Below are 27,869 nucleotides of genomic sequence, written 5' to 3'. Positions count from 1 at the left end.
TTAAACAATCCAAAAGCTTTATTACACCACAAACTGAAAAGATAAACAACTTAAAAAACACACATAACAGCTTAAACCAATCAGCTGAATAAAGTGGCTACAATCCATCTATGATGACTTTATCATGGAAGTGCTTGAAGTCTGCAGAAAAAAATAATTCACATAAAAAGGTATGCTTAAATTTGAATACACTATGTGTCAAGTCATTCCTTATTGGACATCTTTAATTTTTCATTATCTAAACAATCTATGTAAATATATGTCAGTTAAATGCTATGGATAAGAAAAGCTCTCTGGTCTGACTTGGCTTGAACTTTATGAATACGAGAAATTCATCAAACTGCTTATGGAGTCATGTTACACTGATATGTCTTGAAAAATGCCTGAGCTGGGCATGTTTGTTGGCACTGACAGAACACCTTAAAACATTTTTTAAAAATAACATGATTTAATTGCTTTGGATTTTGCATATGTAGTTAGAAATTTTGTTACAATTTAAACACATTAATGTGGTGATTACAGACAAGATTTTTCCATGGTTTTGCTGGTATGTCTAACCATCTGTTATGAAGAGATTGGAGGGCCTCCCTGCTCTCCAACCTCCATATCTCTCTCCAATCTATGTGAGATTCTGGTTAGGAACTCGGCTCAAAACAAATCATTGACTCCAGTCAAAAGAAACATGTTGGTGAAATTAAAACACTGCTCTAGATCTGCCAGTGAAATAATTATGTTTGTGCTTAACGGTATAAATATAGAAACAGAGTTTTTGCATTTTTAGTTAGACGTTTGTATTGTTTGAGATTGGAAATATCTCCAAACAGCTAATGGTGGCAGTGTTTCAGCCAGCTGACAGGGAGGATGCAGCAACCTGAGAACAGCATTAGGTATGCACTAAACACCAGGTAGAAAACTTTGTCACCCCATCACTTTCTCTGGCATCTCACTGAAATGACTTACAGGAATGATGTGAGGGAACATTTTAGTGCTTTTCGAAACTTTAACCATTTAAAACCTCGCTACACCTCGAGACTTGCAACTGGCTCGTGACTAATCTGAACCAATGCAAGCAGATGGGTGTTGCTTTCCAAACTGTCCCTCAGATAAAACATTCAAAAAGGTATGATGATGCTTCTGGTAAAGATGCCAAACGAGTGGATCTTATCGCTGCAGAGAGCTAATTTTACTGCATTAGCTAAAGGCCCCCGTATCTTGATATCATAACATCATTTTGCCCACTCCAAAATGATGCTAAATAAAACCGCGGTGTTGGGGGGCCGTGCCCGTACACCTCTGAACATCTTAAAATCTCCTCTGAACAGTGGGGCACATTAATAAATCAAAAACATTTACTTTCTCTAAACAGCCTGTAAATAACGTCCTATAAAACCCACACAAACGGTGACACCCTCTGTCCTCATCGAGCCACAGGCCACCCGTTTTAACAGCCGCGATTAGCACATTAAACACTCGTGGCTCAGTCTGATGTGACCCAGTCAGCGGGCATAATGATTCATTAACAGCTCGCGCAAAGTAGGGGCTGGCCCTGGAAATTCAAAAGATGGCAAAGTTAATAAGGCTAATTGTCAAAAAATCTCATTAACATCATGTTCACTCAGAATTAAGCAGGGGGAAAAAAATGGCAAATGGGATCTTTTTCAAAGCACGTTCACACAAAGACACTTGGAATCCTCGGGCTACACGCAACAAAGTACCACATCTGTATAGATAAACACTCACTCATAAAAAATGTTTTTTTTTTTTTTTTTTGCATATGCACATTATTCATTCAGAATGCTTCCATTAATCCTTTATCGTCTCCACTGTGTCATATGCTAAGCGTAATGCTTTGAATACTGTATGCTGGGATTTTGGCATCCGCTTCTTCGCCGCTGACTCTGAAGATCACAAAGGTGTTGGAGGGGATGGTGGCGGTGGCATTCAGGCATTTACCCAGCCAGCCGTGGGGGCCTCGCTTGTACATTTTAACTGTGACCTGAAAGGCAGAGAGCAAAGCATAAAACCTTTAATTCAGAAAACAAAGGTGAAATAAGCAAGAATTTTAAACAAGAGATACTCGTGTGTGTGACGATCTAAATGAAATGTGTTATTATGGGAACTGTATGGTGTTTTTCAATGTTGTGACTCTGACTGCAACCAGAGGATTGGTCCTGCTAACACCCCCCTCTGTCCCTCAGGTTCCGGGGTATCAGCTTATTGGTTGTCCCACATGTCAATCATTGTGACACGCTCACGTAAAGCTAGTGTGCGTGCACATTCCTTGCTAACTTCAGCTTGCTAGCTGTGAGTGCACACTTCTGCTGTTTATGTATCCGGTTAGCTTCGTTAGCTGTTGATTGTAGCTCCGCTGCTCTCACCGTATACTTTGGAAATGGCCGAGAGTCGCAAGAGGCAAACTGTCTTAAACGTTTATAAGAGGAGGATGGCCTCAGAAGAAAGAAATACGACCAAAGTGGATTTAGGAGATTTTTTTTTTCACGCGATCCCCCTGAGGAGCCGAGCAGCAGGTTAAGATGGTTTGCGCATGCGCAGTTTTTCAAAAAAGGGATTTTGGCATCGCTTACTTACATTTACTGAAAAATTGCAGACTCTACCTTTAAATAGAAGGTAGATATTTGTTGGAAAATAGCTTCTTGATGAAATTAATCCATATGTGCCATCAATAGTTAAAAAGCTGTCTTAGAATCGTGTCAGACAAAAGACTTTTCTGTCCTACCATGACAAACGTAAAAATAAGAAGTTTACTAAACAGGGACTTTAGCTGGAAATTACTTTTAAGATAAAGCCAACATAGAGTTTTTCAGCGACTGACACGACAGCAGGGATGGCCAGTATGAATTTAACATTCTGTCCTAAAATTTCTGGTCTTCATTGTGATAAAAAGGGACAACGTATCTGTCACTACATAGAGTCAGAGCCTCACAAACACCAAATTATTATTCTAAATATAAAAAGGTATCCATCATTTAATAAGCATTACCAGCATACCAGTTTAATTAAGTGGCACGATAGCACGGCAAAACAGCATACACCTGGATTTTATTGTATATTCAAATATATTGGTACTTATTTATGCTCTCATACGCAACAGTGGAAACATATTTCTGCAAAAGCAAGAATCCCAATGCCACTTAGGGTTTGCAAATATTATCAATTAGACTTTATTGTTAACACAATTCTTGTTGCGATAACTTTCTCCCCCATATGACATGTAACATGATAATAACTGCCTGTCTCCGTGCTCCAAGTAGGTCTGGTGTAAAGTGCAAAAGCACCTCAGGCCCTCTTAAGTATACTGGTGAGTCTGTGATGATCTGGGCCCCGTTTCTCTTCCAGAGGCCCTCAGACCTTCTGAAAGTGTGCGGCATTATTTAATTTTAAAATAATAAATAAAAATATCATGGGCTCTGTCAGTAAAATGGAAATGGGTTCTTGGTAATTTCCAGCAGGATAATGCCTCAAAACATATGGCCCTCTTGCACAGCCCTCCAGCCTAAATCCTATAGAAAACCTGTGGAGTGAGCTGAAGAAAAGAGAGCATAATAAAGGACCTCGGTGTCTGGACTACCTTGCGAGATTGTACAATGAGGAATGGTCAAAGATCCCTCTCTGTATGCTCCAATCTTCTCAAAAGATGTACGAGCAGACTAAGTGCTGTCCTATTGGCAAAAAGGGGGGTTTACAAAGCACTGACAGCAGGAGCAGCAGCAATTGTGCCACTGGTGATTGTGTTAAAAACAATTATTACTAAACAGCCCCCCCACTAAATGAATGCACTCAAACTAGAGTTAGATTATGCTGCTATACTAAAACACTGTACATTTTTCATATCTTTACCAGACTACAGCTCACGTTTTAGATGTGGAACGAATCGTGTCTGTATTAAATATTAACACTCACGTGGAACTATTAAACTGTACCCTTTCCAATCAGCTGGCTTAAACATGGAGCTTCTCAGTCGGAACAGAGATCCAAACAGAAGTCCGGAACAGAATAAATATTAAATTAACCCTGTTCTCGGTATGAGCTTTAATTCCCCTCCGCATCTTGAATGGAGTCATCCCTCCCGTGATTTTCTGTAGGTTGTAGGGCATAATACGCTTTAACACTACATCAAAACTGCCTGTTATGTTTCAAGCCTGACAATGGAGGCCTTAACTAGATTTAGACATGCAGGTAATTGAACCACATCCATTTCAAAAAGAATGCCATGCCGCATCTCTTGTTTGGCTGCATTTACTGGGGATAACAGAATATTACAGTGCCTTTTCACAGTTCCATTTTCTTTCACTTTAGCATTAGGCAATTTTTCAATTATTTTTTTTTTCTCCATGTACTTTCATCCCCCAGCTCTCCATAATGTCTAGGCCTTTTAGTTAATGCTAGCGACAGTCAGAACCTAGTATATCGGCCCCTTGTCCATTTTGCAGGTCATTGTGGAAGCCCAATGGGCCTTTTATTACGCCGACATCAAAAGGCAGATAAGCATTAGAGGTGGGGAAAATACCCTGCACTAGATATGTTCCCTCTTTCCTTTGTCTGCTATTGAAAGTGATCATTTTAATAGTGAAGAGGTTGCTGAGCTCCGGGGCTGATGGGAAGTGCGACACCCCTGACAGCCTATGAGCAAGTCGATAACACACCACAAGCACACAGCGCACCCTCAGCACCTGCACGCTCTTGCTGCTAACCTAATTATCTGCAACAAAGGCCGCCACGATTTCACACACATACACACACATATCTTACCGCCATTTACTTGCTTATTAGTGTGCATTAAAAAAAAGGAGTAGAAAGATGGAGGAAAAAAAAAAAAAAGAAGAGACCAAACAATTGTGTCTTATATTGCAGCCTTGGCTGGATGCCACATGGCTTGTGTTACAATAGCATCGGGCCACTTCAGAGTCAGTGAGTGTCTATTAATTTGGGATGCATGAAAAAGTAGCTTTGTGACAGCTGGTGGCTCGGAGGTTTACAAACCAAGGCAAAAAACATCAGAGTGGAATTATTCTAGCAAATTACAGCCAAGTGTAATCATCGCTAATCAGCAATTAACTAATTAAAGGAAAAGAAAGCCAAGCGCTTCTATCCTCTGTGGCGCGGCAGAGGGTTAGACAATGCAGCTACTGCGTCTTTCAGCTTGGACGAGGTCAGAAAACGCATTTTAGAGGTTGCACTGCAGCTTGCAGAGGAACAAAATTACCCAGAGAGAACAAGCTGTATGTTATGCAGTTCTAAGTTGCTAAAGGGAAAGGTAGGGTTCCTATTTAGCCCAGAGAATCTGTGTGCCAGACGTCTTCTTCCATTCAAAATAGTTTAACAGATTCAGGAACAGGTACTGCATGTTACTCTTAAAGTCACTTAAAGCAAAAGTCTGAAGTAAAAGACGACACTGTGTCAGATTTACAACAAACAGACTATAAAGACACAACTAACCTACAGAGCCCTGCACACCTTTTGCGTTTTGTCGCGGGATTATACAATTTAATATTTTGTTTGGGATTTTTTATGTTTATGTGATAGAACAACACAAAGTTCTACATAACTGTGCGGTGGAAGGAAAATTATACATGGCTTTCACAATGTATGGACATATTTAATAAAGCAGAATTTGTATTCAGATGAAGCTTGTTTGTCAAATTAATAGTACCCTTTGAAAATAACCTTTAAGCAGGTATCCAACAAACTCTTCACTAAGCTCACATTTCTGTTTTAAAAAGGTTATCTTTATAGGTCTGATTTAATACTCTAATCTTAGATATCGTGTTTTCATTAGCTGTAACTGGAACATCATCATAAATAATAGAAATAAAGGCTTTGAAACTTTAAAATCAATCTGGGTGTATGTAATCTATAAAATAGACTTGGTCAACTGAGTTAATTAAATAAATTAAGTCTTTAATAAATCTCAACATTATGATAATTCATAATAAATGGCTGAGAAGTGTGGTGTGCATTTGTACTGAGTCAACAGCTTGTAGAAAACATCTTTCCCTGAATCTAGAGACTAAAATATTTTCAAAATAGCTCTAGCAAGTCAGATTGGATGGAGAGTGTCTGTAAACATCAACTGTCTTGTAGCAAATTCTCAGTTGGATTTAGGTCTGGACTTTGACTAGGCCATTATGAAGAATCAATACACGTAAACCAGTTGTAACCTATTGTAGTTATAGCTGAAGGTTTAGGGTCATTGTTCTCATGTAAAGTGAACTTCTGTCCAAGTCTTTTGCAGCCTCCAACAGGTTTTCCTACTAAGTATGTTAATCTTCATCCATTTTTCCATCAACTCTGACCTAGCTTCAATGTCCCTGTTGAAAAAAAAAGCATCAACGCCATGTTCCCTCTGACCAGAACACCCTCTTATGCCCGGTTGTGCGATTTTGGGCCGTTGCAGACGAAAGAAGAGGACTGAAGGACAGTTGTGGACAAATCTTTGATTGTGGCTCTAAACCTGTGGTCTTAAGTCACACTGTGAGACGGGTTCAAGGACGGACATTGTTAGTACCTTGCGACCAAAGATAACCTGCGATCAATATCTGGCAGTGTCAGATATTTACAATGAATATCTCACTGTGTGACAGCTGCTACGACCCCCGTATACTAATGGTGCTGCCCCACAAATAAAGAAGAAAAGGAATATGTTTTGGAAGTCTGAATCGATTCCTGTCAGGGAAAACCTGTTTGCTGCGGCCCGGCTCAGGGAACATTAACCAAGGCTGTGAACAGGTGCATCTTCATCCGCTGTGTGCATGTCGGATTTCACGGCAGACACAAACTGGTGACAGTTTTCATTATTGTTCTCTTATTGTGGTAGCCTAGACCATGCTGATAAATAATTTGGGCCCCAATGAACTTTTTCTTCCTTTTAGACTTTTTTTTTTGGTGCCTGCAGTGGACCTTGATGCACTGAACTGGGAAACTTTGCCATAGAACATATTCATCTACAGAAAACTATTTCATTTATTTCTGGACTATTTATCAAACTTATTTGGTAGTGGTCTTGTTTTGGATGGATTTGTGATTGAAGGATAGAGCATGCGACTGAGTAGCTGATTTATTTATATAAAATACAGCCTGTGTTATAGATGGATGGCATGCACTGATGTGGTGCACGTTGATCAAGTAGCTTATTGTCAGAGGTCGTAAGTGGAGTAGTACTAAACGGTGATCATACAATGTGCACACAACAAACTTGACGTCGTACCAAAGATTATTAAATCCACGTCGCACAGTGTGTCATGGAGTAGTCTTAGAAGATTGCTAAAACACACAGTATTAGAAGGCCATTAAACATGAGTGGGTCCCCTACATGGCATGCGGCAAACATTGAACTGTGTAATTGGCTTTCTTTGAACAATAGCTTTCTTCTTGACACACTTCCACAAAGGCCAGACTGGTGGAAACCCAAACTAATAATTCAAAAGATGATCTGAGCTGTGGATCTCTGCAGCTCCTCTAGAGTTGCCATGGGCGTCTCGACTGCTTCTCTGATTAACATAGTCTGCTTTAAATGTCTTCTCAACTTTATCCTGCTATGTTTCTTTTGTTTGTTCAGTAATGTTCTCTAAATAACCTTCGTGGCCTTAACAGAAGTGGATTCAAGTTGGGATTAAATTACACAGTCGGACATAGTTTACAATTTACGGTTAATTTATAAAGCATATGGATCTAGAATTTGTTGAAAACTATCAGAGTAAAGGGAGTGAATAGAAATGCAGACTAAACTTTTCAGATTGTTAACCACGCCTAATATTCCTTTCATCTACTTCTCATACTAGTTTGATCATTGTCACATCCCTTCTGTATGGTGATATTTGATTTTGGATATGGCAAAGACAATCAATAGCTATGTCTGAGGAAATAGACAACACTAGCAAAAGCTACTGCAAGCAACTAAAACCAATAGAAAAAGCAAGAGTTAAAACTAACAGAAAAAATACATTTTCTGGAATGACAAAAATATTTAATATGGCAAATGGTGGACAATATATTCGGCTCATAATTATTTTCACATACATATTTTATTTTTCATCTGTAAATTTTTCTTCTTAACCTTAGATCATTTGTTTAAATATTTTTTGGGTACCATACTGTATGTACTAGCTAACTGGAATTAGAACTGTAGACATGTCTAAAAATCCTGAGCTTTGTTAATGTTGTAACTTAGTCACAAAATATATACCATCACACTGCAATGAAATTTACATAAATCCCACACAAACATTTTATCAATCATTCAATTATAACGTTACTTAATGTTATGCTACATTAGGCAGACACTTTGTCTGCACCAATGAAGTTTCAGTCAGTTCGATATGCCAAAAGCTTTAAGTCTCGGACAATGCAGGGCCCTGGACTTTTTTTAAAATTATTAAATCAACTGAGAATAATTAGATTTAATCAAAATCAATAAAAATGTCTACAATTCTGGCAAGACCAAGCTGCCAAGTCATGGAATCACAGTTTGCTACAGCTTTACAATCTTCAACAAGCCAGTATGAACAGATCAATAGCTAAAAAACTGATAGCTCACCTTTCCTTGTAAACTGCTCACAGGTACACCATAGTAACTACTATTTCAAGCACTAACAGGCCAGGCATCTGTAGCACTTGAGGACAGCACCCTCGGGGTGACGGCTGGGTGGAGAAGAAGGAGCTGAGAGCTCAGCTATCAGTGTCTACCCTGAGCTGCCTCTCTTTTCAGAGACGTTGGAGTCATTTGAATGACATCACTCCTCGTGTTTCAGACAACTCCTTCTTATTTACCACTACCAAAAGTCTTCACAAAGCAAGAACAAGGTTCATTCTGCTGATATTGATCTCTACCGGTTTCTTTATCTTTCACCTTTAGCGGGTGCGTTGCACATATTCACAGAATGTTTGGTTTAAATTTGGTTAAACACTAAAACAAACACACAAAATTTATGTTTCAATGGGACTACACATTGTAAACCATTTAACTTGCGTTTAAATACTGGGGACTGACAATTTTGATGAATGTGGTTAACGAGAGGAACCGTGTAACTGGGTAAGGATGTGTCACCACCTGTGTGTATAGCCATTCACAAAGTTCAGATTCTTCCTCTGATAAAGTCAAAGAATCCCAGCGGGGCATCAGTCAGAAGGGCCCGTTACCTGGAGCCATGGGTGCAGTGTTTCAGGTGAACTTTCAGTGAGCGTAACGTCACACCGGCTTCAGACGGCGGGCTTTTTGTTCTGCGCTGTGTCTCCCCAGACGCAAATGGAGAGGTAACATAGAGGGACACACCTCTGACAAACCCAATTTCTTTGTCGACAGCTCAAAATATCATGTAAAGGGATTGCAACTGATTTGTAGATCGATTTACTGCTATGAAACAGTGTTCCCCTATACACTTTTTCAGTTTTTTTTTTTGTAGCTTACATGTTTCATTTTATCAAAGTTAATTATTATATTAAGCAAAGATATTATACCCAAATAAACCTTGCCCTATGCACAAATGTAATTGCCGCCTTGTGAAATCCTAGAAATCCTAGCTGAATTAAATTTCACAGACCCGGGCCTGGTTACTGCAGACCTGTTGAATCAGGAGTTCACTTAATCCCACTGAAAACATGAAGTAGGATAAAAGATCTTAAAAGCCTCAAATCCTGCCCCAATCTAAACGAATAGAAAAACAGATAAGAAAAAAAGGAAATGGACAGATGTAACGCTGGAAAGAGTTGGAAAACCAATTTAATGACTGGTTGTGCATGTTTTGGCTGTTGGCAGTGAGTTACATTTTCCAGTTTTGGCCCACTTCTCTTTGCTGAATTGATTTAATTCAGCCACACTGGAGGGTTTTCAAGCATAAACAGGCCGTTTAATGTCATGCTACTGCATCCCATTTGGATTAAATCCCAGACTTTAATCCAACTGGGATACAGCTAATGACTCACTGTAGTGTAAAGCGTTTGGGGTCGCCGCACTAGTTAAAGCGCTATACAAGTTCAAGCCATTTACCTTTTACTCAGTCTAAAGCCTCTGTTTTGCATAGAGGTGGATTAGTGGCTTTACCTTGAATCTCTAGCTACGTTTACATGGACAAGAGTAACCGGAAAAAATGGCCGATCAGAATTAAAAAAATGTGGCACGTAAACGAGCCAATCGGAATATGATGATCGGATTAAGTTCAGTCGGAATTATATTGTATTCCGAAAGAGAGGGGTGGTTTATGCCGTTTGATATTCCGATCAACGTGTATGTAAACACTTGTCAGGCTCAACTTATACCAAATGTGGCAAACTGACCCGAGTGCGCTTGTATGCCCAACATAAACGTGACGTATTTCCACGTTGGCGAGTGGGGGAAATGCATCAGGAAGCAAAACTGTCGGGGTTCCCGATACAACCTGTTTGGAAAAATAAAAGAGCTTAAAATTGTTGCTTACTCAGTAACGTTTCAACCATAATTATCCAAAAGTAATTACTATTTCACATAAGGTCAAGTTGGTCTGGATAGCCTTTTGTCACTAATAAATACAAAACAATCCCCTGAACACTGCTCTTTAGACTTATTTAATTATCTTTGGAAAAAAAAAAAAATTGATAATAAAATATCTAAGTGTGACAAAAAAAAAAAAAACAGCAACAAAAAAAACCCTGAAAAATCTTCAGAAGTGCTTTTTCACACCATTGTGAATATTTTGGAATCGGCGAACTAGAATAAATGTACAAATCTACTGAGTGGGATATTAAGTAGATCATAGTTCTATGAGAAATTTGAATTTATGTAAATAAAATTTTTATCCAAATTGTTTATATATTTACTGAAGGTACAATGAGTATATATTTTGCCTGAAACAAACTGCAGGTAAATTCAATAACCACTGCTGCAGTATCCCTGCTCTTTTTTGAGCATAAAATAACTACATAGTACAACTGAACTTTTGCATGATCCAGATGTAGTTTATCTATAGGAAGGATTAGACTCGGATGTGCTGACACAATCATTTACGTCGATATTAATGTTTATCTCAAGCGATAAATGTGGAAACTAAAGGGAAAAAATTGCACGTTAAATTCTGAATGGCTGTTTTCAAACAGAATGCCTCAGCCGACAGGAAGCCATTAGACTCTCTCCAATAACCATTTGCATCCAGTCACCCTGCTATGACTTTATTTCCATCCACATAAGTGCATTTTCTGAGAGGTTAAAATATGAATCCCCTCCTATTCTCCTCAATGGGTCTGGTTGTCTGGCTGACTTGAGAGGGCCCAATCTATGACTGATTTAATTTGGTCTTTACGAACATCTCTAACAAAATTAGCCCCAGAGCACACACCGACTGTCCCCATCTGACTCCATTAACTCTCAAATCAGGTTTAAAGACCATATTGATGCCGACCGTTATTAAGGATGATTATCAAAACAACAGACAATGGGCCAAAGTGTCTGTTAACTAGTTTATCTATAATTTCACATAACCGTAACAGATGGCAGGGCTGTCAATTAAGCATTGTATCTACAGCCCACAGCGGCCGTTTGAACATGCAGTGTACTGCCATTTACATTAAAAGTACAACAGACTGCTCACAGGTGGTCAGGAGAAATGAATTAGCACCCAAATTAAACTTTTTTTATTTAATGGGGAATACAGAAATGCATCAGTCGGAGAAAACCATGACCTCAGCCGGTCTTTTCTTGAAGTTAGTAAGGTTTTTCTTTTGCTGTAATTACAAAAAGAAAGGATTAAAAAAAACCTCTAATGGCTCTACGCAGTCCACTTCACCACCTTTATTCACCTCAATTAACGAGAATGGCTTTTGAAGCTGTAATTAAGTGCCTCTGCTCCACTCAGTCCTCTTCATTATTTATGAATCCCTATTGATCATATCTAAGAGCCCAGTTCTATGGGAGATCACTGTAATATCCGGAATCCACAAAACAAATAACAGCGCTCGGGGGAGATAAAATTAAGATCTTCAATGACGACCAAGAAAAAGTTCCAGCAAGAAACCCCCCTCCCATTTAGTATTTGAATACAATGGAGAATCACTAATTGGAAAATATCCTGAATAAAACCCTAGAATGCCATTTTGAAAAAAAAAAAAAATTGTATTGGACTGTGCAACAATTTTAAATGACTGTTCTTTGACAATTTAACAATGATTTTTTAGATGCATGGGCAGACAACAGCCCTCGGGCTAAGATTTAACATTAACCTAATATTAATAACAGCATTTAATGCTTTCTAGATTAATACTTTTGTTTTAGCTTTTGACAGCTTTCCTCTACTAAGATTAATTTCAGCATGGTGGTGAATATGAAACCTTTGGCATTACAAATAATGACCACAATAAACACATTTCGTGTGAAACTGTAGAATAAATGTTATTAGCTGAAATGCTGAGCTCAAAATAGCTAAAATAAAAAAAGCTGAAGAGGCACAAACAGGGCTTAATTGGAAAAAATAACAGATCCAAAATCAAAATAGCTAAGATTGTCTGAGAAACTTGATGTACAAAAAGGGTTTAATCTAAGCAGAGATAATGGTTTAAACTGCTGTCACTGGTTCAAAAGGCAAAGTTAAGTCTGAGTATAGAAGGTTTTGAAGTTGAGGAAGGTCCCTATGGAGAGCTGGATGGGATTCTTTAGCTGCTGAGACGTGCAGTTCAAGTTCCTTAAAGAAGCTGTCCAGACAACAACTGAAAATCAAAGTCATGTAACATATAGTTCATCCTTTATATTTATATTCCCAGTCAGTTTTTAATGTGTTTTCATTGTAAACTGTAATGTCACTGAGTGACATTTTGCCTAACAAAAAAACAGCTCCAACTTTAAGTTTTACAGTTAAAATAATTCCCGTTTTATAAAGCCATTTTTTTAACAAACTCAATTAAACTGAGCAATAGAAAATATGTTTCTTTAAATAACTGTATATCTAACCACAACCGTGGTAATGCATTTCTATTTAGTCTGAAATAAAATTGAAATGTCTATTTTAGTTTCAGCGGCAACTTTTGGGTTAATATTGATACCTTTAAAGGAGCAATAGGCGATGTTTCACGGCTTGAGCGCCGTCTGTAGACCAAAACAAGATGTGTGACAAGCCGGCCCGGCTATGTAAACAAGAGACTGGAGAACAACATAGAGAAATGCGGTGTGACGTTTAACCATAATCCATCTGAAACATTACCGTTAGCTTTTCACATCACTATTCTTTAGTTCTTTCCAATTTAAAATAATGCTTATTGCTCCTTTAAGCTTCATTTAAACATATATTCAAATTTACGGAAACTCTATCAGTTAAGTAGGAATGTGCAAAACACGAACCTGGGCCGCTGATGTTTAAATTAGCAAGAGTGCATGGAGAGCCCTCCAACATGCATGCTATACGAAACAGCCGGATAAATTTAGAGGAAATACATAAAGTCATCCTCAAATCAACCGAAGCAGATTCTCTACATGGGGCTTTTCGCTACTTCTCAGTACTCGAGTGAACAAAAAAAAAAAAAAGATTTTTACCAAGCTTAATCACATCACAGCTTTTATCACTGCTGTCCACTATTTAAGTGCTCCGTGTCTTTACTAGTTAATCACAGACACTTGTCATACTGCTGCACACTTCTATTGCGTAATTACGTTTTCCTCAGCAGCTTCACACACACACACTACAGAGCAAATTATTTCCAATTCCAGTTTCCTTTTCGAGAGCGATCCTGAAATTACAGAAACTTGTACGTCCTAGTGCTTTATTTTCGAAACAATTTTCATTTAAGTTGTAAAAGCTGTCGAGCAAATTACAGATCAGTTTTTTTGGGAGAGAATCTATCCTAAAACTTTTAAGAAAAACTTTAGCCAATAAATAAGAGAATGGATGAGGTGAAAATGCATTCAGATTGCAAAGAAGATTCACATTTATAGAAGCAGCCTTACTTAAAAAAAACAAAACAAAACAAAATAATCATCACGACTTTGTTATATTTCTAAGTAGAAGTTTAATAAGATCTCGAGGCGTGAGGTGTTATATTCAAACATCATGGCATTTCTTGTCAAATTGGATTATGTCTAGGGGTGCTTCAAGAAGGTTTTGAAAACGGTGACAAGATGAGGCCCTCTGATTATTTTGGACTTGGCATACCAAAACAAAGAGCCATTTAAGAATTTCAGGAGTTTTATTATTATGTCCACATTGCATAAAGGGGGGTTGAGGATGGCCGTTCAAAATTGATGTGCTATAATTGGAGAAAATAAAAGACATAAGCAATAACAAATAAATGCTATGTCTCGTTTAAACTTGCCTTTTCCCTTAGATTAATATGAAGAAAATATATTATGTATGCAAGCCTGGCTATTATCCCACGGCAAACACTTTGTGGCACCACTAAGTCTACCTCAAGAAGTGCTATCCAGTTGCCAATATCGTGTGACCTTGTCTCCCAAATTTATTATTATTTGAAGTACAGCGCTGTAATTTCTGCACCCTTATCTATGTCTATGACTTTTATTTTAAAGAATACAAGTAGTACGTGTTGCCCTGTTGTGTTGAGGGTTTGGCTTATAAAGATGTCATCAGGTTGGCCAGCAAAACTTCCTTATGAAAGCATTGAAAAAGCCCCCACCAATTTAAAATGTTTTTTTTTCTGGCTTCATATTTTGACTACTCAGTAAAAAAAGAGACAAACACAGACAAGATAAAAAATAAATGTGTTGCCAGAGTGAGAACACAGCGACAGGATAATTATAACCCAGAGACAATGTTAAAGATGTCATCTGCTTCAGTTCCCAACTGATGCTAAGCTAAAGAAGTGTTTCCTGTTTCTTATTGGGTCTGGGTTTAACTATCTCTACCTTGAAACCTGAAGTTTTTCTGCAATAAGCAAAGATTTGTTTTAAACCCAGTTTGAGATTTATGAACCTTTATTCCTGTGGTTTTCAGACCTTTCATAAAACTACCATCTTCTTAAAAACGCAAATCTTATTTGAGATATACCTTAATGCCAAAATATTCTAAAACTGTATTTAAATGGTAGTTGGACTTTTTCCAGATTTGCTGTGTTTTGTCTAAAAAAAAGGGAAAAAAAATATTGTCCCTTTTGCCCCTGCATGTTTTTAATATAAATATCTCAATTCCGAGTAGAAAAAAGAGATTGCATATATCCCTAAAGTCCAAGAGGAAAAGACAGAGTTTTTAGACCAACCTCGACCTCACAATTCAATATGGATACCGTACGTTTGAAGCATAACAAGAGCTGTGGTAATAAACTGTTTGTTAGCACTTGTTGCCGTTTGTATCACAGTAAATATTCACACATGTCTACACATGCAAAATTGTGATTACTAACATGTTCCTTTAGTGTCCCAATGCATAAATAGAAAGATATTCAATATTATTATTCGCTTACCTCACTAGCAGTAGTCTGGTCACTGAGTAAAACAACGGGCAAATCCTGCTGATCTAACTTGTTCCAGCAACTTGCCAAATTGATATTATTTCTAGAGTTTCAACTCGAGAAACTTCAGGTCAATAGAACTTAGCATATCTTGTTGTATAGCGCAAATCTATGTGGTCATTTATTTTGTGGGTTGTCTCTCATTTGATCATATTAGTCTTGAAAACTTACTTTTTACTAAGTAACTTTTGTATAAATTTCCACTAACTCCTGCCAGGAGCATCCAAGGATTCATCAGGCTTTATTATATTTATGAAAACAAACAAAAAAGGAGAATTTCAATGTATCTTTTTTTCAGATACGATTATTTAAAACACAATTTGTGACGTGGAAAACCACTATGTGTGAAAACAACATGTAGCCAAAATCTCATTTTGTTTTCTTGCGCCTAATATCGTGATACGAGGATTCGAATGCGATTAAAATGAACAATGCGTGTATTTTTTAACCTCTTTATAAATAATTTAAACTCAACATAAAAGGAGACTGAATGGTCACAGTGGTGGCCGATAAGATCTATTTAGGCAGCAGAATTGTAAGGCTTTTGTAAATGACCTGCTCCGGGCCTTTTTACTGTTTGCCATCGTTCACTACCAACACAAAGCAGTTGATGTCCCCCTCCTCGCAGCCTTTTCATTTGCGCTAAGCTCGACACGCACCAGGCTGTCTATTACAAGCCTGCGACACGTGCGGCCCGGGAGACGGCCTAACGGAGAGGAATGTCAGGGTGGAGTTAAATTAACAAGCTGCAATTGTGTAGAGCCTGTGGCCCATCGCGGAGACGAGATGTAGCTCCAGCAACCAAGATACGCCTATTTGTACAATCTATATATTGGTGGAGATGTTAACTGTGACTTTTCAAGCTTTTGACATGGAAGAATTCAATTAAAAACTTTTAGGAGCTCCTTCTGGAGAAAACGTTGTGCATACCAGACTTCACAAGACAGCGGGAATAACCAAACAGGAGGTAACACAAAAAGGATTTTGACACGAGGAGGCTTTCACCTCTTACTCTGCCTCCTTTTACACACATGGGGCACACACACCCTGTAATTACTCCTCAATCCATACAAATTGAATGAAGCCAGAACCGTGGTCTAAGAATATAGACCGTAATTAATAAATTACAGCCACTCTACTCTATCATTCTCCACTTTGGAGCACGGAGACCTCCCCATTCACCGCAGAGCAATTACCCGAGCTCGCAGGTAAAACACACGCGATCCGATGCCACTTTTAACAGCGCAAACAGATGCCCGAGTGAAACCGTAAGGTCATACCACAGGGTTTTTAGCCAGTGTGTTTACAAGTAACAAATCAAAAGCATGCATTATTTCTGAGCCTTGAAAATATGCCCAGGGGAAATATTAAGTTCCCCTACAACCCCTCAAGCTTCCCCTTTGCAGCTGCTGCACATGAGCAAAGTGGATGTCTTCCTGCAGACGGTGGATGACACGGGCTTCAAGCCGAAAACCCGTCTGCGTATCTCAGTTTTTCTGATGACTTCTACTCTGGAACGCGTGTAGCCGGGTGCAGCAAACAAAAAGCAACATATATTTGCGGCATATGTCAAGCTTTGCGACGCGTTTGCACTCTGAAAAAAAAAGATGTCTTTGAAAACAATATATTTTCTTTCGCTGTGTGTGTCCCCGTAGGCTAGAAAGGAGTCTGCTGGAGACTGTCTAATGACTGCCGGGTCATGTATCAAATACACAGCAGCTGGAGGCAAATAGGGAGAGTGCATACTCTGGGTTTAGGTTTTAAGGTGGGGGCTGGGTGCAAACTGAAGCCCGGACTTGTATAGGAGGCCCAGGCTCAATGTTTGGGTGCAGAGGGTTGTGAATCAGTAATGGTTGGGGAGCACAGGTCATGCTCCTTGGTGTTGAAGAAATAATGTCAACCTTCTCAGCAAATTAACTGACAAGTGAAAGTGACGTATGAAAAGCAAATAAATGTCCTTGTGAGAGGACCTCGGTAAAACTGGTCCTAAATGTTTATTTTAGGATTTCAATAGAAACACAAAATAAATGTAACTACCTTCTTGTGTGCAGATTAACAATTGCTGGGGGTTTCATATGGTGTTCCTCAGGGTTCAGTGCTGGGACCACTGTTGTTGTTTTTTAATCAATGTTATATGTGAAGTTTATAAACTGTGTTAATCCTTACTGTTCACAGAAGACACACATCTATGTTTTAATGGAAATGATTGTGGACTGTGTGAAAACAATGGGAGAAACCTGAAGAGTTGGTTTGATGTGAAGGAACTTAAATGTAAGTAAACCTACATGTATTTTTTTCTGTTTTTAACAAGCTCAGTAAATAAACTTCTCAAAATAAAGTATCTGGAATCTTTTTTTAGAATAGTTATAGGCAATAAGCAATGTTGGAAGTTAAAATAATCATTAAATCAAAAATGGCAATTGTGTTAAAGATGTATTACCTCAGGATTCATTATATATTCTACCTTCTTTATACTTTCTGTTAGTGTGAGGAAATATATTTAATTATATCAACCAATACGATTAAATTTTTTATTCTTAATAAAATAGCTACAGGAATTGTAAATAAAGCTAATTATAGAGAGCCAACAAGTACCCTTTTTGGGAACTTAAACAGACTTCATTAAAGTAGCAGTACTTGGTAAACTTTCAAACCTACTGAATTAGGTGTACACCAAAGCATTATTATTTTTTCACTTGTAACGAGTATTTAAAACCTCTAAGGATATTTATGAAGAACTGTTTGAAAAGCCTTTAGAACGTGCAAACGCGAAGCATGACTGTTTCAGTTAGAGGAATTATAGAGGAACAGTTTTATTAAGAAACTGATATAATGTAAAATATAAAAAAGATTTAAATATATTCTTAAAAACAATGTCATCAATAAGTAACAAAGTGGTATATAATATGAGTAGTATGAGGGAGATATTTAAAAGATAAAACAAATGAAAGTCAAAACTTATGTCTGAGGTGTAACCATTTTTTGGAGGTTGCTTTTTTTTTGGTTTAGAAATTGCCATTTCTGAAGATTTTCTTGACTTGTGTTGGATCTTTGTGTCCTTTTAACAGTTACATTTTTTTCTTGTATGAGATACAAACAAATGTTTTAATTATTATCATTGTTGTCATGTTAGAATGATCTTTCCAATAAGTAATTTGTTTCCAGATTTTTTGTTTTGTGCCGTGAGTTAAATTATTCCAAGTTTCAAATAAATTTGAAAAAATAAATAATTAAATAATAAATAACAAGGATGATGCAAAAGAAAAATAATCAAAGAATCTCTCAACATCTCAAAATGATACCTTTTGGGTATTGAACTGTTTCCAATTCATGTTTACTGAACATGTTGGAAGCAAAATTAATTACCACCCTGAAAAACTGAGGCGGCAGTGGCAGTAATTAACACTTCAAACGTTAATCCAAATGAATTGAAAGTAAATTAGAGTAAACTGTTAGTAATACATAAGTTCAATGTGTTTATCTAATTTATTAATTTACAATTTACAAGAAATTTTACCTCAAGACACTTTTCAGAACAAACAGGTTAAAACTAATTTCCAACTATTTAGAATTCAGTCACTATTCACAGTTATTTTCAAAGTTGCCTCACTTACAAATGACCAAATTGCAAAATTGGGAAGGACACCAAGAATTTTGTTTCTATCAGGGCCATGAAGTCATCCCTACTGAGACCTAAGGGAATGCATGACTCAGCAAAGTCGACACTATGGGTTATTCTTGCTACTGTAGTAAAAAGAAACTTAAATGAGACCATTATTGTGATATTAGATCAATGATTGGCTGTTTGATGCTTTAGATGTACCTTTATCTATTATACAAAATTAAAGGGAAAAAGCTTGTAAATAATATTTGCTTTCTTTATTGCAAGCAACACAATAAACCCATCATTTGCTTTTCCTTTAATTATAGATACATATTTTTTTTTACATTCTGGAAAAACAAACATTGACCTTAACCATTATGTGTTTAAATAATATTTTAAATGTTGTCTTGTTCATCAATTTTTAGACAATACATTATCAGGTATTGTTTTTTTCTCAACAAGGCAGAGGGTTGAGTTAGACAGCAACAAGATACTACTGCCCCCTGCTGGTTCATGCGCAGCCTTACATCTTACACCATTACATAGCACGCAGACTCCCCAGAGTCAGGTTAGTGGACTCACCTGAGGAACATGACCCAGGAGAGCCCACAGGGTCTTAACTCTGGAAAACTCTAACGTTTCAGTATCTTGTCGGTCGAGCGCGATGTACTGGCAGCCTTCATAGTCTCCTTTCAGCTGCTCGCCTCCATGAAGAATCATCACATCCCACGTTCCCATCTTCCTGAGGACACCTCGCACTGACTCTATCTGTCTGTAAGACAGGTGACCTGCAGAACAGTAAAAACATCAACAAGGTGAACTGGTTGCATTTCGTACGTTCATTTGATGGCTGAAGTTTAAGACTAAAAATTGGTTTTAAAGAGTGTTTAGTAGAAAATGTGGTTTTGCAGCTCTTTACAGCCCACCAGGGCATTTACTGAATACCTAATGTAAATCTGGAAGGCCTACTAACTCACCTGAGATCCAGGAGGGAGTCAAAGCATCAGATATCCAGCCCATATATCCCTCTTTGAAAGACCGGAGGAACGCATCTATCTGGCCGTAAGGCACCACCTCCCTTCTCTTCATCAGCTCCTCATCCAGCTTGCAGTCGGGGGAGAGGAAGATGACCCTGGGGAAGAAGAGGCTGCTGTGGACAGGCACGCCGCTCCTCTTCAAATGACTGCATAACTGAGCTGTTTTGCTCTAGAAAAGACAAACATTAGGGAGAAAAAATGAACGCACATTTTTCTCTTTCTGCTGTTTATTCATCATTATCAGCGTGACAATCTGGCTGATATGTTTGTGTTTGTTTTTTATCATGCAGTCCTCTTTCTGAAGTGACCTTTTGTAGACATCTGGAAGGGTTGAACTACTTGCTAATTTAAAACGGTATTCTTGGTACTTTCAGCATACTGAGAAATATTTTAACTGTATCAATGGAGAAAACTAACATTGTGAGCCTGTGCCTACGATTATGTGGTTGTCTCCGTGTCAGGTTGGGGTTTTGGACTGCCACCTCTCCTGGGACATCTCAGGTCTCCACTAAGTGTGGAGCCTCCTCCCCCGTCAGGGGTGGTTGGCGTCTTGACCTGCTAATGCTTTGGTGGTCCTCGGTATCTGGGATGTGTGCTGGCTCACTCCTTGCGGCTGCTTTGCAGGGCTTGAGCTCTCTGACTCAATCCAAAAAAGGGCTCTGTTGGGGCCCTGCTGGGGGAGGGGGGTGTATTTGGTCTGGTGTAGCTGGCTGCCAGCAGAGCCTGTGGGGTCAGTGCTGCAGCCCTCGAGAGGCTTCAGCACTGTGGCAGCTGGGGTGTTTCCTGGGGTTCTCTTCCGCTCTTCTACGGGACGGGGGACGCAGCTATCTATGTGTTGGTCCTTCTAGGGCTCCCGTGCTCTCGGGACCTGGGGCTCTGGTCTTCACAGTGTCTGCCTCGGTGCTCTGGGGGGCGGGTCTTTGGATCCTCACAGCCACTGCTGAGCATTTTTCTTATGCACTAACCTCAGATATACAAGTGCACTCTTACAAACACCCACAGGTGCTTGGATCCAGGTATTTATAGATACACTTCTATATACAGATAAACACTATAATTAGCTTTGGCTGTCACTAAATGCAATTATGTTATCATAGGCGATGGTTGTTTGTACGTGTGATACTTTTTCAGTAGGTTTTGTTGATCTTTCTATATCCCTCTCTGCAGGTGTAGAAGCAGACTCCGAGGATGTTGTCTTGTCTCTTTTTCAACTATTCCAAATATGTCACCTTTTCTCCCCTTGTTTTTGCCTCATTTTTCGTTCTTCCTTTCTTTCTGTTTTACCTTTCTGTTTCTATGTCCATTAAATTGGAAAGAATCCCAAAATAACATCTAATAAAGTTGTTTTGCATCATATATATATATATATATATATATATATATATATATATATATATATATATATATATATATATATATATATATATATATATATATATAAAAACAGAGCACTATAGCCAATGCAGTAATGCTCCACCTGTGAAAGTAAATCTGTTGGAATCTCTTTGGCACTAAGAAAGCAATTTTGAGTTCTACACTGCCAGACAGGACACGTATATAAAAAAAGAAAACTAATATTACACAAAATTCAGCCTCAATCTTTAACCTAACAAGTTTTGACAATTACTCGGAATAAGTGGTTAAAAAAGCATAAAATATATCCTTTTGTGTGTTTTTCTAATGAATGAATTTTGTAAATACTGCCCTGTTTTTTCTGCTGAGGCACCTGCTCCCAAACATTTCTGTGCATGTGTCTGGTGGACAGTTTTATTATCATACAACACCCTGTTTTGTTTCAAGATTTTCTACCACTCTACATACTTGTTAAACAAATATAATTATAATTAGAATAACCTAAACACAGTATAAAATACATTTTATGGACAAATTGTTGTGGGCACGTATACATGACCAGCCTTATAGAGACACGTTGGAGGCTTTCAGAAGAACCAATCACCCTAAAGACAAAGGAAGTGATGTAACCTCGAGTGTATCTCCAGACTGAGCCGTTTCAGCAGCGCAGCTCGTGTTCGCCAGAACAGTCTTCTAATCAAGCTTCCTGTTAAACTGAAGCATCTATAGAAATGGAAATGAGTGACTCCTAACAGGCTAGCCACATCAGGTCACAGCTGTGTTTAGGCACCTGCCTGCTTTCAACCCCCCTCGTCCCACCCCCTCAGTCTATGCACGCAATTATAAGAGTGCCCACTTGTGAAGTTTAGGTAGCTCTGCTGCTGGGTTTGAAATTTCCATATAAATTGTTACAGTGACACAGAGTCTCTTAACCTGGCAGCAGTTTGTATGAATTCAGTGATTTGGATAATTAATTGGACCTTGAGCTTAAGTATGCCAGACAGTTTAACTCTTTTTTTTTTTTTTTTGTTAAGCAACATTCTGCTAATATAGAGTCTGTTTACCATGACAGCTTTGAGGGGATCTTCAACCTGCTCGATGCGAGTATTGGTAAAGTTCTGGTCTTTTTCTTTCACTTGCACATGCCAGCTTTGGTTTTGAGCACACACTGTCCCACTCCATGGCTTTACATCCATGCAGAAGATCCCATGACCTAAAAAAAATAAATAAGTTAGACATAAGTACATAAGTCAATGTCTGTACACCTCAATAACGTTTTTTTCTTTCCTTTACTATTTTTTTTTGGGAGGGGGGGGGGGGGGGTTGTGGCACATTCCTGATTCTTTAGGTCAGCTGTGGTTGCTTAGGGTTAGGTATCAGTTTTAGAGGGCAATCACTAAGAAAGCTTTTTTCACCTAATGAATAAAATCATAATTTGAAAACTGCTTTTTGCATTTACTCAGGTTATCTTTCTCCAAAATTAACAGTTGTTTCATGATCTGAATTGTTTAAGTGTGATGAAAAAAAGCAAAAACAGATGGAATCTATATGGGGGCAAATGTTATTGTTCTGCAGACTTTTTCACCACACTGGCATAAAATCTTCAATCTGCCAACTTTATATCTCATAACAGGCTAAATTCGGTATTGTAGGTCAAAGCTAAAGAAAAACTGGAGATCAGAAATCGGTTTCCAAAATTCTCAGCAGTGCGTCTCTAATCATGATGCTTTCAAACCTGTCAGGATAACCATGTTGATGTCATCTTTGGCTGTTTGAAGCTGGCTGGGGACACGGAGATTGCAGTGAACATCTTCCTTCCTCAGCCCAGTGACTTTTCTGTGGAAGAACAAAGAAAAATGTAACTTTATCTTTCCAATGTACACTTTAACAGTAAATCTGAATTTTACTCCTTGATTCAGTTTGTTATTTCTGACCCTCAGTGTGGCAGAATAAGGTGCAAAACATAACCTTCCACAGTGCCTCTCAAACTGGAATTTACCACTGCGATGATATAACGTTGGCTACAGTTAAGATTTTAATAACATGCATGATGTTAAATGATACCCATTTATACAGTGAAAAACTAACGTGAGGCAGGTCCAAAGACAGTCCCTGAAGAAGATGAAAGATTTTATTTGTTTGCACAACAATAGTAGTGATGTGCAACAGCCAATCGATGAGAATCACAGCTACGATTTAAATTAAGCCACAGACTTTTAACTATATTCCAACAAATGTCGAGGATTTTTCCTAGAAAAGGATCGGTTCATAGTTTGGAGGATTTATTCCATTGGTCATGACAGTCATGTCACTTTCTGGTTGGTAAGGAATGTGGGTGGATGGGAAGGTTTAGTTAGACCAATGAAATTTAGTTTAAGACTCATTTAATTTGTAAATATCTGTAATCATATCTCATCAATGCATCCATCTTATCTTGTACAATCAATTCTTAGTGCCGCTTCATACTTACATAAAATGTTGTAAGAAGTCAGACAGGGTTGGAAGCGGCTTTAAATTTTGCTTTTGAGCACTCTCTGACGCTTTGTGGGGTAGATGAAAATGGGCGAGGAGGTTTCCAAACTGAAGCATTCTAGTTTATATCTAGAAAAAGACAAAAAAAATTAAGCCAGAAGACATACTGCATAAACATTTTAGTACCTTAGTCTTTTGTCTAGGTACACAAGCTAAAATATGACCATTTAGAGGACCTGACAAAAGTGTTCATATCCCCTTTAAAATCTTTTTTTATTTTTATTTATTTATTTTTTGTTACATTTTGGCACATTACAATCACAAACACCAGAATTTTTGTACCTTCAGTTAATATTTTGTACAGTGGTCATTAAGTGTGACTAAAGCTGCAAGTCTTGTGGGGCGTGTCTCTACCAGCTTTGCTATGGTGGCCAAGAGGCGCAAACGCACTGCAAGCATATAAATGCCCTGCAAACACAAAGGTACTCCAAACACAAAACAGAGGCTAACACACAAAACACACACAATGGAAAAAATGCAGCAAAAGAGAAACATTGCAATCACAGAAATGCAAACGTGCTAAGATGCTGCTAAGATGCTGCATTTTATATTGCTCAGTGTATTGCATAAACATCTGTTTTTAATCTAATATGATCTGTAGCTCCAAGTTATTCCATAATGTGTGGGGAATAACGTTTCCACTGTAATATTTAGAACCCAGATTAATGTGCCTGCCGCGCTGACTGCAGTATGAGGCCTGTAGACCCGCATTTGGTTGGTGGTTGACTCCCCCTAGTGGTCTGGAGGACTTCCGTCATGCCGAGCAAGTTCGCAGCTTTTCTTAAAGGAGAAGTCCGGTCAAAATCAGAATTCAAACTGCTGAACGTACTTTAAATATAAAATTATTACATACTGTTCAATAAATGATAAGCTTTTTTGATTAAGAGTAGTTTTGATTTGAAGGTTCTTTTACGGGGGCCGCCATCTTGGTGAAGAACAGTACTGCCACCTCCCAGTTTGTGACGTCAAAACCGAATTTATGAAGAGTAGCGAATAAAAATTTCCAATTTACTCTATCAAATGCTTTTTCTGCGTCTAAAGACAATATATTGGTTTTAATGTTTTTACTGTAGGAATAATCAATTAAATTAAGTAATCGGCGTGTATTTGTGGATGACTGCCTTCCTCTGATGAAACCAGTTTGATCTGGATGTATTATGAGAGGAGTTACTTTGTCTAATCTTTTTGCTAAAGCTTTACAGATTATCTTAATATCCACATTAAGTAAGGATATGGGACGATAACTAGTGGGCAACACAGGATCTTTGTCTGGCTTGAGCAGAAGGCTGATGGTGGCAGAGTTCATATTAGCTGGAAATCTACCTTTTTCCTGTATTTCCTGCAACATTCTGTGGAACGTTGGGGCTAGAATATTCCAGAACTCTTTATAAAACTCAGTGGGGAATCCATCTGGACCTGGAGCCTTTTTATTAGGCATGCTTTTAAGAGCTTCCTGGGTTTCAGCTGTTGTCAGCGGGGAATCCAGTGTCATTCTTTGGTTATCTGATAATTTAGGAAGTGTAATTTTATCCAGAAATTGCTTAATATCCTTCTCTGATGGATTTATCTGTGGTGTGTATAAAGATTTGTAGAAATCGCGGAAGGTATTATTTATACACTCTGGTTCACTTACTGTATTACCAGTTGAATCTGTAACTGCAAATATAGTAGTTTTCTCCTTATTTATTTTAAGCTGATTAGCTAGAAAGCTTCCTGACTTATTGCCATGTTCAAAATTTTCTATTCGGAGTCTTTGTATTAGAAATCTATTTTGCTTTTCAATATAGTGGTTTAGTTCTAATTTTACTTCACGGATTTTACCTAACTTCCCTTCTTCTTGAGATAATTCTAGTAACTTAAGTTTTTCTTCTAATTCCTGAATCTTTTTGTTTTCTTTTTTCTTTTTATGAGATGAGAAAGAAATTATTTTACCTCTCATCACTGCAGTATTTTCAAGCGTACTTTCTAAGTGTGTCGTATCCCTCTGCCGCTCTGGTCGGTACACAAATGTTCCGGCAAATTTCGGTAGGTCTTTTTTATAAAAGACCTACCGAAAATCCTCGCTCTCATGTCATCTTGAAGACATTCTTCTTCTAAATGTTGGCTACAGACGACGTGTTTTCTCTCTGGCCAGAAGTTCCATGGCAAATCCTCTCTTCAAGTAGGTAATCCAACAAAAGAACCCGGTGGATCGGAAAGGTGAAAAAAACTAATGTTTTTTTCCACTTTTACACGATGTATTGTTACATCCAACTGCCATGCACGTGAGCATTGTTGCTTCAGCAATAGCTTTCGCGAATTTCAATGGTGAAGTCCTCTGGAAATCCGAAATAATTGTTGTTGATTGCAGCTGTGTACAACAGCTCCTATGGAGTTTGCTTGTAAAGCGTGGAGAACTGCCGTCGGCTTGCTGCGATTCTATGTCACAGGATGTGATGTCAGACGGCCATTACTGCCCATATTTGGGCAATAATGGCGACCCCCAATACACAGTGATCCAGACGACAATTTATGCTTTTATTTTCTTGTTGATTAACCCCAAATTCATTAAATAACCACAAACGTATTAGCTTTAGTTATAGCTAATGATCCACTGATTTTTCCCCGTTGACCGGACTTCCCCTTTAACTTGCAGCGGTTTTTGCTTCTTAAAGCATTTTGCCATTGCGCGTGTTTTGCGTGTTTGTGCGTCAGCATCATCTGTGTTTGCAGCATGTTTTGCACTTTTCTTCAATAAAGGACGGAATTGAGGAGCACACATCTAATACTTGCCCTGTTTACAGCCCCACCCCACCCCCCAAGACACCATTCATTGACCTCCTTGCTGCTCTGTTCTTGTCAGTCCAGGTGGAATGCCATGAATTGAGAGGTTTGGACTTGTCCACATAGTGTTTCCATTTTTGAGCGGTTACAACATCTCTGGTATACAGCGTCCATGTATACTAATAAGCGGGTATATAGACAACATTGGATGGATGGATGGATGGACGGATTGAGATGTTGTGGATATTGTTTTATAACCTTTCCCTGCTTTAAATTTCACAACAACCAGATCTCTGCTGTGTCCCGTGATGTTTTTTTCGCCCTGTTGTTTTCTAAAAAACCTCTGAGGTCTTAACAGGACAGCTGGGTTCATATAGAGTGGAGTCTACATTAGGAGGAATTCTGAAGACAGTTAATTCCACTGGAATTTATTTGGGTGTGTCGAACTAAGGGGTCTGAACACATACACAAACAAGACATGTTTCCATCTGTCAACAACATCTTTTAAGACTGGGTGAATAGCTTCACGTGGTTCTGTAAAGATATTCATTTTTATTTAATATTTATGCTCAAGGAGGGTTCATCTTAAGTAAATAACATTTACAGCTAAATAAAAAAGTTGGGAGGAAATACGCTGTTGTCATAACACACAACTTTTTCAGTTTTATTGACGGCACCCGGCGGCTGGGCTGACCGAACTTGTAAAAACAAAGAGGAACAGAACAAAGAACGCATGCGTGGCTAACACTAGTACTTACTGTTCAGCTCTCAACAGCTTCGGAGGAGGAGAATGTTTCAGTCTGACATCTTTCCGGCCTCTGTGCTCAGTCTATTTTTCTTCAACAGGCTGAGTAACTCTATCCAGGAAAAAAGCTGTTTCCCAATGCCAGCGCCCCCTGCTCCCCTCCCTCCCAAGCAGGACCAAAACGTTCCTGGAAGAAGTAAACAACAGACCACGTGCGCCACCTGCAGCGTCAGATTTCCTCCACGGGGGACGAGACGTCAGAGAGGACGTCAGTCAGAGGCCGACAGCGCTGCGACCAGCGAACTACTGACGGGTTTCTAGAGTATGGCAGGTCAATATGACATATAATCACAGCACAAGCTGCTCTCTAGTTTCTTTTACTCTTATCAAAATTACGCTT

The 27,869-nt window shown here is 38.4% G+C and overlaps 1 protein-coding gene across 1 annotated transcript; it reads right to left on the bottom strand.

Moving 5' to 3' along the window:
* On the bottom strand, positions 1-27,654 carry si:zfos-911d5.4. The gene is made up of 7 exons (XM_021316533.2): positions 27,483-27,654; positions 23,900-24,030; positions 23,165-23,265; positions 22,494-22,642; positions 20,017-20,245; positions 19,622-19,827; positions 1-1,996 (listed from the first exon to the last, which is right to left on the bottom strand). The coding sequence occupies exons 2-7, from the start codon at positions 24,016-24,018 to the stop codon at positions 1,829-1,831; spliced, it is 972 nt and encodes a 323-aa protein (XP_021172208.2). The 5' UTR covers positions 24,019-24,030; positions 27,483-27,654; the 3' UTR covers positions 1-1,828.
* Positions 27,655-27,869: the final 215 nt, after the last annotated feature.

The sequence above is a fragment of the Fundulus heteroclitus genome, chromosome 10 (assembly GCF_011125445.2).
Source record: "Fundulus heteroclitus isolate FHET01 chromosome 10, MU-UCD_Fhet_4.1, whole genome shotgun sequence".
In the NCBI taxonomy this organism is placed as follows: Eukaryota; Metazoa; Chordata; class Actinopteri; order Cyprinodontiformes; family Fundulidae; genus Fundulus; species Fundulus heteroclitus.
This window is presented reverse-complemented; position numbering and strand designations above follow the sequence as displayed.